The sequence below is a fragment of the Eurosta solidaginis genome, chromosome 4 (assembly GCF_040869045.1).
Source record: "Eurosta solidaginis isolate ZX-2024a chromosome 4, ASM4086904v1, whole genome shotgun sequence".
Taxonomy (NCBI): Eukaryota; Metazoa; Arthropoda; class Insecta; order Diptera; family Tephritidae; genus Eurosta; species Eurosta solidaginis.
The window spans coordinates 217,427,743-217,440,609 of record NC_090322.1 but is presented as its reverse complement, the minus strand read 5'-3'; the positions used below and the strand labels follow the sequence as shown (position 1 = coordinate 217,440,609).

General features: G+C 37.5%; 1 protein-coding gene across 1 annotated transcript in view; it reads left to right on the top strand.

Moving 5' to 3' along the window:
- The window catches only part of LOC137248775 (uncharacterized), a 48,358-nt gene extending 35,871 nt beyond the window's left edge, over window positions 1–12,487 (top strand). The window contains exon 17 of the mRNA XM_067779677.1: window positions 12,264–12,487. Coding sequence (XP_067635778.1) covers window positions 12,264–12,396 — 133 coding nt within the window. The 3' untranslated portion in view covers window positions 12,397–12,487. The remainder of the gene's footprint in view (window positions 1–12,263) is intronic.
- Window positions 12,488–12,867: the final 380 nt, after the last annotated feature.

The following is a 12,867-nucleotide window of genomic DNA, read 5'->3' as shown; positions in this document are numbered from 1 at the left end:
TCAATTTCAAACTCAAAAAAAAAAAAAAAAAAGATGACGCTGTCATTTCGATGACAGCAAGAAACGTCGATGTGTTAGCGGAGAGCGAAAAAAGCTTTGAATGTGTGGGTGAACTAGTTATCTCCGTCTTGTAGGGCGGTTGTTTGCGTGCGCTAAAAAAACGAACGCAATGTCTTTTATTTTACTATCCGAATAATAAGGAAAGGAATTCGAATAAATGAAAGCGAATAAACGAATAAAAAATTCGAATAAATATTATTCGGATTATTTGAAACGAATAAATTTATTCGTTTATTCGAATATAATTCGAAAATAATCCCACCACTACTAAGATCTAAGATAAGATCTAATCTAAGCAAGCATTATGTGGAAATACGGCACCTGAGAACTCAGCCGTATAAAGAAGAAATACACAAAGAGGTGCTCAGTGGCGGATTTGCTCAGCGAACCCCGTTCTTAAAGTTAAATACAGTGCGCTCGAAAAAGAGGATAACAATGCCCCCATGTAGACACGCGTCACTGTAGCTCAACTTCGATATAGGTACTGGAACAGGTTAAACTCTTACCTATTCAGAGTCAACCTCGACATACATAATGTATGGGTACAACGCGTGCCGACATGACACCAACCTGTCCGATGCCAGGTTGGTCACGGAGATGGTCGATTTCATGAAGCGGCACAACATCCGCATTGCTGCGATTCAAGAGACTAAACTCACAGCAAGATCTGCACTGCAGACCTGTTCTGGGTATAATGTTCACAGAAAATATCGCGAGAGCGGAAATAGAGGCGGCCTCGCCTTTATCATACACCACTCTGTGCAGTATCATATATTTGATCCCGGCATCGACCGCGGGGACAGTGTCTTAGAGTGTCAAGGCTTATCTGTCCGGTCAGGCGATGTAAACCTAGATCTCATCAACATCTACATCCCTCCTGCCACCTGTTGCCCCAGTGGATACCGCCCTAATATTAGCGCTTTACTCACTAGCAACAATCGCATTATCTTAGGTGATTTCAATGCCCATCACGATCTATGGCATTCAAACTTGCGGGCGAACAGTAGGGGTGAGATGTTGGCGGATCAAATAGAAGAAACGACGTTCTGCACAATAACCGGAGACGCCGTCACACGTATGGTAGGAAGCCGCAGTCACAGTTCGCCCGATATTTCAATCGTGAGCGCAGAACTCGTAAACTGCGTCAACTGGCAGCCGATGGTAACATTGGCATCCGACCACCTGCCTATACTTTTTTCGCTCGAGAGTTCCGCCGACTTCGTCGTCACAGAAAAACGCACTATCATTAACTTAAAAAAAAGAAAGTGGGACGAATACAAATCCTTTACAGACAACCACCTTGCTGCCCTCCCTATCCCGACTGATGCCCACCAAGGGGAGCGTGCTTTCCGCAAGGTCATTGAATCCGCCTCGGCTCGTTTTATTCCCTCTGGTAGAATTCCCGAAATTCGGGCCCACTTCCCGAGGGGGGTGGGGGCGCAAGTTTAACGAGAGAACTTGACCTTATAAGACAGCTCGATCCCGGCGACCCACAACGCATCAGATTGCTTGTGGATGAACACAAGCGGGCGAAATGGGAGGGGGACCTAAGCGGTTGTAACCTCTCTGCCGGTGTAGGTAAACTTTGGTCCACCGTAAAGTCCCTATCGAATCCGTCTAGGCACAGTGACAAAGTTTCCATCGCCTTTGTCGATAAAGTGCTGTCGGATGCGAAAAAATGCGCGAGCGCTTTCTGCCGACAATATATAATGCATTCTACGGTCGACAAAGATAGACGGAGGGCCAACAGACACGCACATAAACATAAATTCAGCGCGTCACCAATTACCATCACCGCCAAAGAGGTTGAGGATGCCATCGGCCATGCTAAACCATCCAAAGCAGTTGGCCCAGACGGCATAGCCTTGCCGATGCTTAAAAGCCTAGGGAAAGAGGGTTTCAAATATTTAGCACATGTCTTCAACCTGTCTCTTTCCACCTTTGTCATACCCGAAAAATGGAAAATGGCCAAGGTGGTCCCGCTACTAAAGCCTGGGAAACCAGCTAGCATAGGAGAGTCGTATCGTCCGATATATCTCCTATCGCCAGTAGCCAAGACGCTTGAAGCCATTTTGCTCCCCTACTTTAAAGCAAATTTGCAGCTAGCCTGTCATCAGCATGGCTTCAGAAAACTCCATAGCACCACTACCGCCAAATGCCATCAACACCCAGATAAATTGCGATTTAAATCAAAACCCCACCATAGAACAGTACTCGTTGCGCTAGACCTATCAAAAGCTTTTGATACGGTCAACCATTGCACGTTATTACAAGACCTAGAAGGGTCTACCCTTCCACCATGACTTAAAAGGTGGACCGCAAATTATCTGGGTGGTCGGAAGTCATCGGTGCAATTTAGAAACGAAACATCAAAACCAAGAAGAATTAAACATGGCGTACCACAGGGTGGTGTTCTATCCCCACTTTTGTTTAATTTCTACATATCTAAGCTACCTTCGCCACCAGAAGGAGTTACTATCGCTTCCTACGCCGATGACTGCACAATGTGCCATTGGCCCAGGCCCACAGATCGATGAGCTTTGCAACAGAACAAACGGCTACCTCCCTGATCTCTCCAGTTTTTTCTCCTCGCGAAACCTGGCATTATCACCGACTAAATCCTCCGCGATCTTATTTACAACATGGACTTCCCAAATGTGGACCATTTTGAACATCCACGTCGAGACACTACGCTACTGACTGTCCTAGACCCCAAAATCTTGGATGTGTCGTTTGATCAGGATCTACATTTTGGTGAGCACGCTGCCGCAATTGTTCCGAAAATCCATAGCCGTAATAAAATCCTCAAATCCCTTGCTGGCAGTACTTGGAGAAAAGACAAAGAAACGCTCATTACCACATACAAAGCAATTGGCCAGCCGATTGCGTGCTACGCGTCCCCTATATGGTCGTACTGCTCTCAGAATCGCCACGGGCTGTCTTCTTATGTCCCCAGAACACCATCTACATAATGAGGCGAGAATACTCCCCATCAGGGAGAGAAATGAGATGCTAACCAAACAGTTCCTTTTGAATACCCAGAAAACTGGGCATCCCAACAGACATCTGATTGATGAGCCAACACCACCTAGGGGCTTAAGGAGTCATCTCCGTAAGCATTTTGAGGAAATACGGCACCAGAAACTCAGCCGTATGAAGCAAAAAACACAAGCAGGTCCTTGGTGAACTCCACAAACAGGTGTCGGAACTTTATGCCAGGAATTGCCCGGTGAATCCAGTACTCAAAGCACATTACCCAAAACTTGCAGATGAGGAACGCATACTCCCCAGGGAAACGCGAGTAACTCTAGCTCAACTTCTTTCTGGACACTGTAACAGGTTGAACTCTTACCTATCCAGAATTAACCCCGACATACAAAATGTATGCCCCGCTTGCAATGTGCCCCACATGACACCAACCATCTCTTTAACTGTAATGTGAAACCAACGCCTCTAGCACCCCTTTCATTATGGTCCACCCCTGTTGAAAGAGCAAGTTTCCTTGGACTCCCGTTAGAGGATATTGATGACAATTTGTGATCGGTCGCAGCTGTTAGGTGGGGCGAACCATGACACCAACTATCTTTTCAATCGCAATGTGGAACCAACACCCCTCTCTCTCTGGTCCATTCCTTGGACTGCCGTTAAAGGATATTGATGACAATGTGATTAGTCGCAACTATTGGATGGGCAAAGAACTGCTACAACAGCAAAAACAACAACCAGAGAAAACTCCTTTGTGTATGTTAAAATATGACCTCTTTCTACACATTTAATTAAAGTTACGTCCATTTGCCTCTTTTCAATTTTTTGTAGGGAATTTATATAAAAAACTAGCTTTACCAGGCGTACGTTGTAACGCCCGAGATAGAATGAATGTTGCGTTATTTTGTCTGTTTTGTTTTCTGATAATTTAATTTATTGTTCTGTAAATTGAATTGAATTTTGTACGCATATTTGGTGAAATATTCGTTTAAAACATTTTACTATTGTATCTTATTGTAATGCAAGTGGGTACATAATATTTTTTGTTTTTTCGTTCGGTGCAAAGATAAGCAAATTTTTTGGTTTTCCAACTCTAGAGCAAGCAACATATAGCTGGTCATGGGAAAAGCACGGACTCTAAATTTAAGCATGCAATAGTAAGCGATTGTCCTTGTGCTTGCAAAAGCAAGGCGTACATGAAGCTGTAAGCGCTTAAAATTGAATGGCAAATCTGTAGGAATGATTGGGATCCGTGCTATGTTCACATCTTCACCTTTGCTTTTACCGCTGATGATTGTTGCTTCGATTAAATTCGGTATTAATTTCTAAACGCAAAGTCCATTTGGACAATTTTGGTGGGTTCAAATTCCGAAAAAGTATGATTGGTGAGCCAATTTTCAAAGTTGATATATACGCAGGCATTCCAGGTGGTTCTAAAGAGTTTAGAAATTCAATTGGATAATTCACAATTTTATCTTCACCTGTAACTGTGTCGATCGATTTATATTTCGTCGCTTCACCAGGAAATTGGTTTTGAATGCGATCATTGATTTTGTTAACATGATCATTTTTGGGAACGAAGGTAGTTCGTTCCCATAGCCAAAAAACAAAAACATTTAAATTATTTAGAGCTTTTCGGCCGATAAAATAAAGACAAAACACAAGGTTTCTCTTTTCCTCCTACGCGTTTCGATGAAATTTTTTCATCTTCATCAGGGAGACTGTATATTTATCATAACACATTAGCTAGAATTACACAATTTACATCACTCTGTTGTTAACATAATACTTACATTCAATTTATAACATTGAAACTCTCAACATCTAATGCGGCAGTTACCCACCGACGTGTGCCGTACGTAAGGACGTTTGTCGTACGAAGCACGTTTGACCGAACTCTCAAGCCCGTAGGAATCAATGTGTGCGTCTGTGTACATGTACATAACATATTTGTGTGTGTATTGTTTACAGATAAGCACTGTTGCCATTGACCATTATGCATGCATGCTTATGGAAACATCAACTTTTTCCAATTTAATTTTTGATGTTGTAAAAGGCTGGAATTAATATTAAATAAATATAAATAGATTACATATTTTTAATCTGCACTTTCACATAATTATTTCGAATTATTTTCACAATTTTTCAAACTTTAATTAGGTGTTTTTGCATAAAATTGCAAACGGTCAAAAATTAGCGCACAAAAGTTTACTAGGCAACTCTGTCTAGTGAGAGAGCGATCAGCTGACACGTTCTTACGGAAAAATCAAAATTGTTTTGATTTCTACGTTCCGGGCTACTTACGTACGGGCGTTGCACGTCGGTGAGTTTTCGTTTACATTGCACACTCATAAGATAGGTCGTGTCAGCTGACACGTTTTTGGTACGTACGTTCGTGAGTAACTGCCGCATAACACATAAATAGAAAAGAACTTTACATTTAATTTACTGCCTCCATTCATGTTTCCTGCTTCGTCCATTGGCTGATAATGCCGTCATATAAGCGCAGTTTATATTGTTGACGTCTTCTTTGAAATTCATTGCGGTATTGATTTTTTGTTGTATTCGTAGAGCTTCCAGCGTCATTCGTGTTCGTTCTTTCCCCTCAACGTCTAATATTTTCGCGTTTTCGAAGCCGCTGTGTGTCCTTTGTTGGTCAAATTTTCGCATAGTGCTGTTGTTGTTTTTCTATTTTTGGCCTCTAGTCTATGTTCGTTAATTCGTACACTTAGCGATCGCTTCGTCGTTCCAATGTATATTTGATTGCAAGTTTCTCCTGCGCTCCCTGCGCTTTATTTCGTATACCACATTATTCTGTTGTTCTTTGTCGATTTTGTCTTTTGTTTGTGTAAAGATTGTGTTCAAAGTTCGATTTGGTTTATGCGCAAATTTTATATTGTTGTTGCGTGTGATGCTATACAACGTTTTGGTGTCCGTTAATCCTGGTATGTAATTGACGCCTGCATATATTTGCTTTTCTTTTACATTCTTTTGTTCAGTGATTCTTTGCGCGCAGTTAGTTTGACTAATTGTTGTTGTTATCCATGCGTCTATTAATGTATTAGGGTAGCCATTCTTATATAAAATATTTTTAATTTTTTTAAAATTTGTGGTCATGAACTCCTGTTCACTTAAGTTGTAGATTTTCTTTATAAAGCTTATGGCCGTGTTCTTTTTTTGCATCCATGGGTGATTTGAATGGTAGTTTATTATTCTAGATGATGATACGGCTTTAGCATACCAATTAGATTTTAGGGTTTGGTTCGATTTTATAACTTCGATATCTAGGAAGGGCAACTTGTTGTTTTTCTCTTTCTCTACTGAAAATTTTATTTTGGTATGTTGGTTATTTAGTGTTTTAAATATTTCTTCCACGTACTTAGTTTAATTATAGCGAAAATATCATCTACATATTTGTTTATGTATTTGATATATATGTCCTTTAATTTAAGCTCAGCAATGCTGTCGTCAATTATTTTGTCTAAGACTATATCAGCTACAGTGGGCCATAGAGGATTCCCCATAGGCATGCCATACACCTGTTGGTAGAACGTACCATCATAGGTGAAATAGTTGTTATCCCTCAAGCAGAATTCGAGACAGGCTTGAAATTGTTTCTTCGATAATGTTGTGTGCATTTATAGGTTACTCCACTGTTTCATGATCGTATTTCTCGCTAGATGAATTGGTATATTAGTAAAGAGGGATACCACGTCGAAAGATACTAGGATTTCATCTTCGGCAATTGTGATATCATTTAAGTTGCCCTTCAGTTGAAAAGAGTTCTTTATATTGAGACTATCCGAGATAATATGTTTCAGTGTTTTCCCCATGTATTTTGATAATTTGAAACATGGCACACTTACTGATGATGATATAGGTCTGAGTGGGATGTTATCTTTGTGTATTTTTGGTAAGCCGTATAGTCTTGGGGCTGTGGATGCAGTTCAAGTTAATTGATTTTTTAAATACAGACTAATATTCTTTTGTTTGTATATCTCGTTTATAATATTATTGTTTTTCCTTAATAATTGTTGCGTTGGATCCGTCCGCATTGTTTTGTATGTTTGTCTGTCTTGCAATAATTGTTCCATTTTGTTTTTGTAATCCACCTTGTACATCATGACCGTTTTATTACCTTTATCCGCGTTTGTAATGATAGCTATGTCTTTGTGCTTCTTTATGAACTGTCTAGTGTCATCAAACATTTTTAGTATCATTTTTTCTGTCGGGTTATTGCGTATCTTGTTTTTAAATGTATTAATTTTTGTTGCCACATTGCATCTAAGTGCATCTTTTTCTCTGTCATCTCCTATTGCTTGAATACCTTGTTCCCGGTCTGCAATCAAGTGAATAGGAGAAAATGTTTTCTTTGATATTGGCAGTGCAAACTTTTTCCCCATTGATAACAACCAACGGCTCTCTGGGGGTACAATTATATCCGTTTCGTTCACAAACCAGTCCCAGAGAGCCGTTGGTTGTTATCAATGGGGAAAAAGTTTTTACTGCCAATATCAAAGAAAACATTTTCTCCTATTCACCTGATTGCAGAGCTGGGAGATGACAGAGAAAAAGATGCACTTAGATGCATGTGGCAACAAAAATTAATACATTTAAAAACAAGATACGCAATAACTCGACAGAAAAAATGATACTGAAAATTTTTGATGATACTAGACAGTTCATAAAGAAGCACAAAGACATAGCTATCATTACAAACGCGGATAAAGGTAATAAAACGGTCATGATGTACAAGGTGGATTACAAAAACAAAATGGAACAATTATTGCAAGAGAGACAAACATACAAAACAGTGCGGACGGATCCAACGCAACAATTATTAGGGAAAACAATAATATTATAAACGAGATATACAAACAAAAGAATATTAGTCTGTATTTAAAAAAGCAATTAACTTGCACTGCAGCCACAGCCCCAAGACTACGGTTTACCAAAAATACACGAAGATAACATCCCACTTAGACCTACATATATCATCATCAGTAAGTGTGTCATGTTTCAAATTATCAAAATACATAAGGAAAACACTGAAACATATTATCTCGGATAGTCTCAATATAAAAAACTCTTTTCAACTGAAGCGCAACTTAAATGATATCGCAATTGCCGAAGATGAAATCCTAGTATCTTTCGACGTGGTATCCCTCTTTACTAATATACCAATTCATCTAGCGATAAATACGATCATGAAACAGTGGGGTAACCTAGAAATGCACACAACATTATCGAAGAAACAATTTCAAGCCTGTCTCGAATTCTGCTTGAGGGATATCAACTATTCCACCTATGATGGTACGTTCTACCAACATGTGTATGGCATGCCTATGGGGAATCCTCTATCGCCCAATGTAGCTGATATAGTCTTAGACAAAATAATTGACGACAGCATTGCTGAGCTTAAATTAAAGGACATATATATCAAATACATAAACAAATATGTAGATGATATATTCGCTATAATTAAAACTAAGGACGTGGAAGAAATACTTAAAACACTAAATAACCAACATACCAAAATAAAATTTTCAGTGGTGAAAGAGAAAAACAACAAGCTGCCCTTCCTAGATATCGAAGTTATAAAATTGAACCAAACCCTAAAAACTAATTGGTGTGCTAAAACCGTATCTTCATCTAGAATAATAAACTACCATTCAAACCACCCATGGATGCAAAAAAAGAACACGGCCATATGCTTTATAAAGAAAATATACAATTTAAGTGAACAGGAGTTCATGACCAAATTTTAAAAAAATTAAAAATATTTTATATAAGAATGGCTACCCTAATGCATTTATAGACGCATGGATAACAACAACAATTAGTCAAACCAACTGCGCGCAAAGCATCACTGAACAAAATAATGTAAAAGAAAAGCAAATATATGCAGGCGTCAATTACATACCAGGATTAACGTACAACAAAACGTTGTATAGTATCACACGCAACAACAATATAAAATTTGCGCATAAAGCTGGAGACATTGGTGCTTTATCGGTAACCGTATCGGTAACCTTATAACAGCTGATTCGACCAACCTTATGAGAATCAATGCAATTGATTATTGGTGCCGCTAAGGTCGTAACCGTATCGTAGCCAACCAATTGGGTTTTGGTTTACCATCGCAACGATAAACAGCTGATTACGTTAGGGATACGGATACAGCGATACTACATACGGCGCCAATGACTCGGGCTTAAACCAAATCGAACTTTAAACACAAACTTTACACAAACAAAAGACAAAATCGACAAAGAACCACAACATAATGTGGTATACGAAATAAAATGTAATGGGAGCGCAGGAGAAACTTGCAATCAAATATACATTGGAACGACGAAGCGATCGCTAAGTGTACGAATTAACGAACATAGACTAGACGCCAAAAATAGCAAAACAACAACAGCACTATGCGAACATTTGGCCAACAAAGGACACACAGCGGACTTCGAAAACGCGAAAATATTAGACGTTGAGGGGAAAGAACGAACACGAATGACGCTGGAAGCTCTACGAATACAACAAAAAATCAATACCGCAATGAATTTCAAAGAAGACGTCAACAATATAAACTGCGCTTATATGACGGCATTATCAGCCAATGGACGAAGCAGGAAACATGAATGGAGGCAGCAAATTAAATGTAAAGTTTTTTTTTTATTTATGTGTTAGATGTTGAAAGTTTCAATGTTATAAATTGATTGTAAGTATTATGTTAACAACAGAGTGTTGTAAATTGTGTAATTCTAACTGATGTGTTAATGTTTGTTTTGCTTTATATCATATTTTATGATAAATATACAGTCTCCCTGATGAAGGTGAAAAAATTTCATCGAAACGCGTAGGAGGAAAAGAGAAACCTTGTGTTTTGTCTTTATTTTATCGGCCGAAAAGCTCCAAATAATTACAATTGTAACAAAAAATTGGCCCAAAATAAATATAAAAATATTTAAATTTAAAATTCTTAATTCTAAATTATGAAAAACTTTCGTCTTGATCGAAGGAACCTGGAGCCAAAATTTGGTGATGATTGATGTATGGAAAACACGTTTTCATAGGGAACACATACACAGAATTTGATTTTTATATATATAGATAGATGTAGATAGACTGAGCTAACAAATTTTTTTAACGGCGGCAGATTACTAAACGTCCAGAAGACATAACAGCGAAACTCAACAATGCAGTCAAACTTTAGGTGTTAAAATAACTTAAGTTTGTACGGCAGCCATAGTTCTGAAAAATCCCATTTGTAGGGAAGCTGCCACGCCCCTTTTCGCCATTCCACATTTTACTGGAGGTGTTGGGACTTAACGTCATATAGCTCCTTACCACTTTTCATTATCCTACCATTACTACATCAAGAGATATGCAGTATGATATATTCCATTTGTATGGGAGGTGCCACACCCCGTTTTCCCAATCCCACAGTTTCTTTGGTGGTGTTAGGGATAACTCCTTACTGAATTTCAATGTTCTGGCATGTATACCTTCAAAGTTATGCAGTACCAAAGATACCATTTGTATGGGAGGTGCCACGCCCCTTTTATATATCGAAATTATTTTTAGCCTAAAACCTTCCCGTTGATCGAAAGAACGTATAACCAAAATTTGGTAATGATTGAAGTGTGGGAAATACGTTTTCATAGCGAACATACACACATACACAGAATTTGATTTTTATATTCTTATGGCTAAACCGATTTGGGATTTCAAAATCAACTAACCATCATCTCTCCTTCCTGTATCTCCTAAAAATGTCATGGCAATCTTTCTATCCGTTCTCGAGTTATGGAGTGACAATCAAAATGTACACTTCTTTTTATATATAGATGACCTTTCCTTCTCAAGTTGACTTTATTATTTTCAACTTTCGACATACTTTGGGTAATCCATTGCAAACCTAATATTGAATAGACCCTCAAAATTCTGATTTAGTGTGCAAAATACCCCTTTCATATTTTAAATCTTAATGCAAATACTCCATGAAAAATAAATAGCAAGATGTTCAAGACAAGGATAAGGAGCGCATACAAAATATACGAAAAACTAAAATTTATCCACTTCGATTTAACTACTTCGTATTTAATCATGAGCCAATTTGGCAGGGAGCCAAATTTTTTTTTTTTAAATCAGGATTCTCAAGAAACTTTTCAATAAATTACCTTGCCACCACCAAAAAAAAAATAAAAAAGTTAAGATCGCGGGTTTGAATCGAGCTCTAAGCCTAACAATAATTATTTTATCATATTATTGTTATAATAACTTTTTTTTCCTTAATTGAAAAAATTATTAAATTAGAATAGAAGAAAGAAAAAATTTAGACAACTGCCAAATCCGTTGCCGATGAAGGAATTTAGCAGTTCCCGGAATGGATCTATACAACCGCTTCGGCAGTTGTCTAAATTTTTTCTTTCTTCTATTCTAATTTAATAATTTCGTCAATTAAGGAAAAAAAATGAAAATAACAATAATGATAAAAATAATTATTGTTAGGCCTTGAGCTCGATTCAATCCTGCGATCTTACAAATCAGTAGGCCGATATAACGACAAAAAATTGTTAAAAAAAAAGTTAAAACAAATGCAGTAGTCACTCACAAACTAGAACCTTCAGTTACAAAAATATCCAGAAATTGAATAAACTTATGCAATACAATACACGCACTGAAATAAGAATCTAAAATTCTACTTTCTAAGCGTATTTTGTTTTTGTTTCAAAAAAGATGAAAAAAGCAAAGTTTCCAATTTATTCATGCCACATTAGGTACTCGGCGGATTTTCGTCGCTGTTCTCTATAGTTTTTGTTCGTTGTGTAAAATCTGGTTGGTTTTATTTGCTATTTTTCTGGTTTAGTGTATACATACTCGTATATTTATGAAGAATAAAAAAAAAAACAATGCATTGCACTGGATTGTTACCTTATGTTTTCTCGTTTTTATTAATAAAATTGAGTAAAACGAAAATTCATTGTAGTTTTTTGATGTAAATTCACTTAATTTTTTAAGTTTTATGCAAATAAAAAACCTTCAGGAATAAGAATTTCAGAAATTAGAATCGCCCTAAAAACAAAGTGGTTCCAATTTGCGAGTCTGTACTGTACACACAATAATGTGTGAGTGTTCATATCTAACTGGTAATTTTTTACATCTAAATTAAAGTAATCTCAAAAAAATATATGCTTTATATATGCTCATTACAGATTTCGAAAGCATCTATTACGTGCGCATAACAAAACCTTGACGGAACATGAATTATCTGAAATGTTTAAAGCGAATACTGGTCGTTATGGTCGTGTCACGATATTCACGACGGACGAGGTAAAACAAGATTAAGAGTATTCTAATAGTAGGATTAAATTTGAAAGTAGTAGTTTTGAAAATCTATCTAGTGATTGTAAGGATCATTAATATACATAACTCAAAATATACATATATGATCTTAAATTTCCTTTATGTCTTTGAACACAGAGGTGCGTAGAAGTTACATCTTTAAGACATAATTTCTTATGAGCTATCTGTCAAAAAAGCTGCAAATAAGTTCAGAATGTGGTTTTTTTTACTATGACTAGGGGTTAGAAACTTTTGCTGTTCATAATCGAAACATCTATTTGGGCTGTTTCCCAACTCATTAATACACTACAACTCGGTTCAAGAACATATTGTTTTTTTTTTTTTAATTTCGACTGCCGAGTTGAATATTACCCTACCCCGGGTGCTGTTTCGAAAAAGCCTTATCAAAGAAAACTTTTGAATAGCGCCCTATTACGGAATTTGTTTAAAAAACGACCTACCTGCGTTCAAATC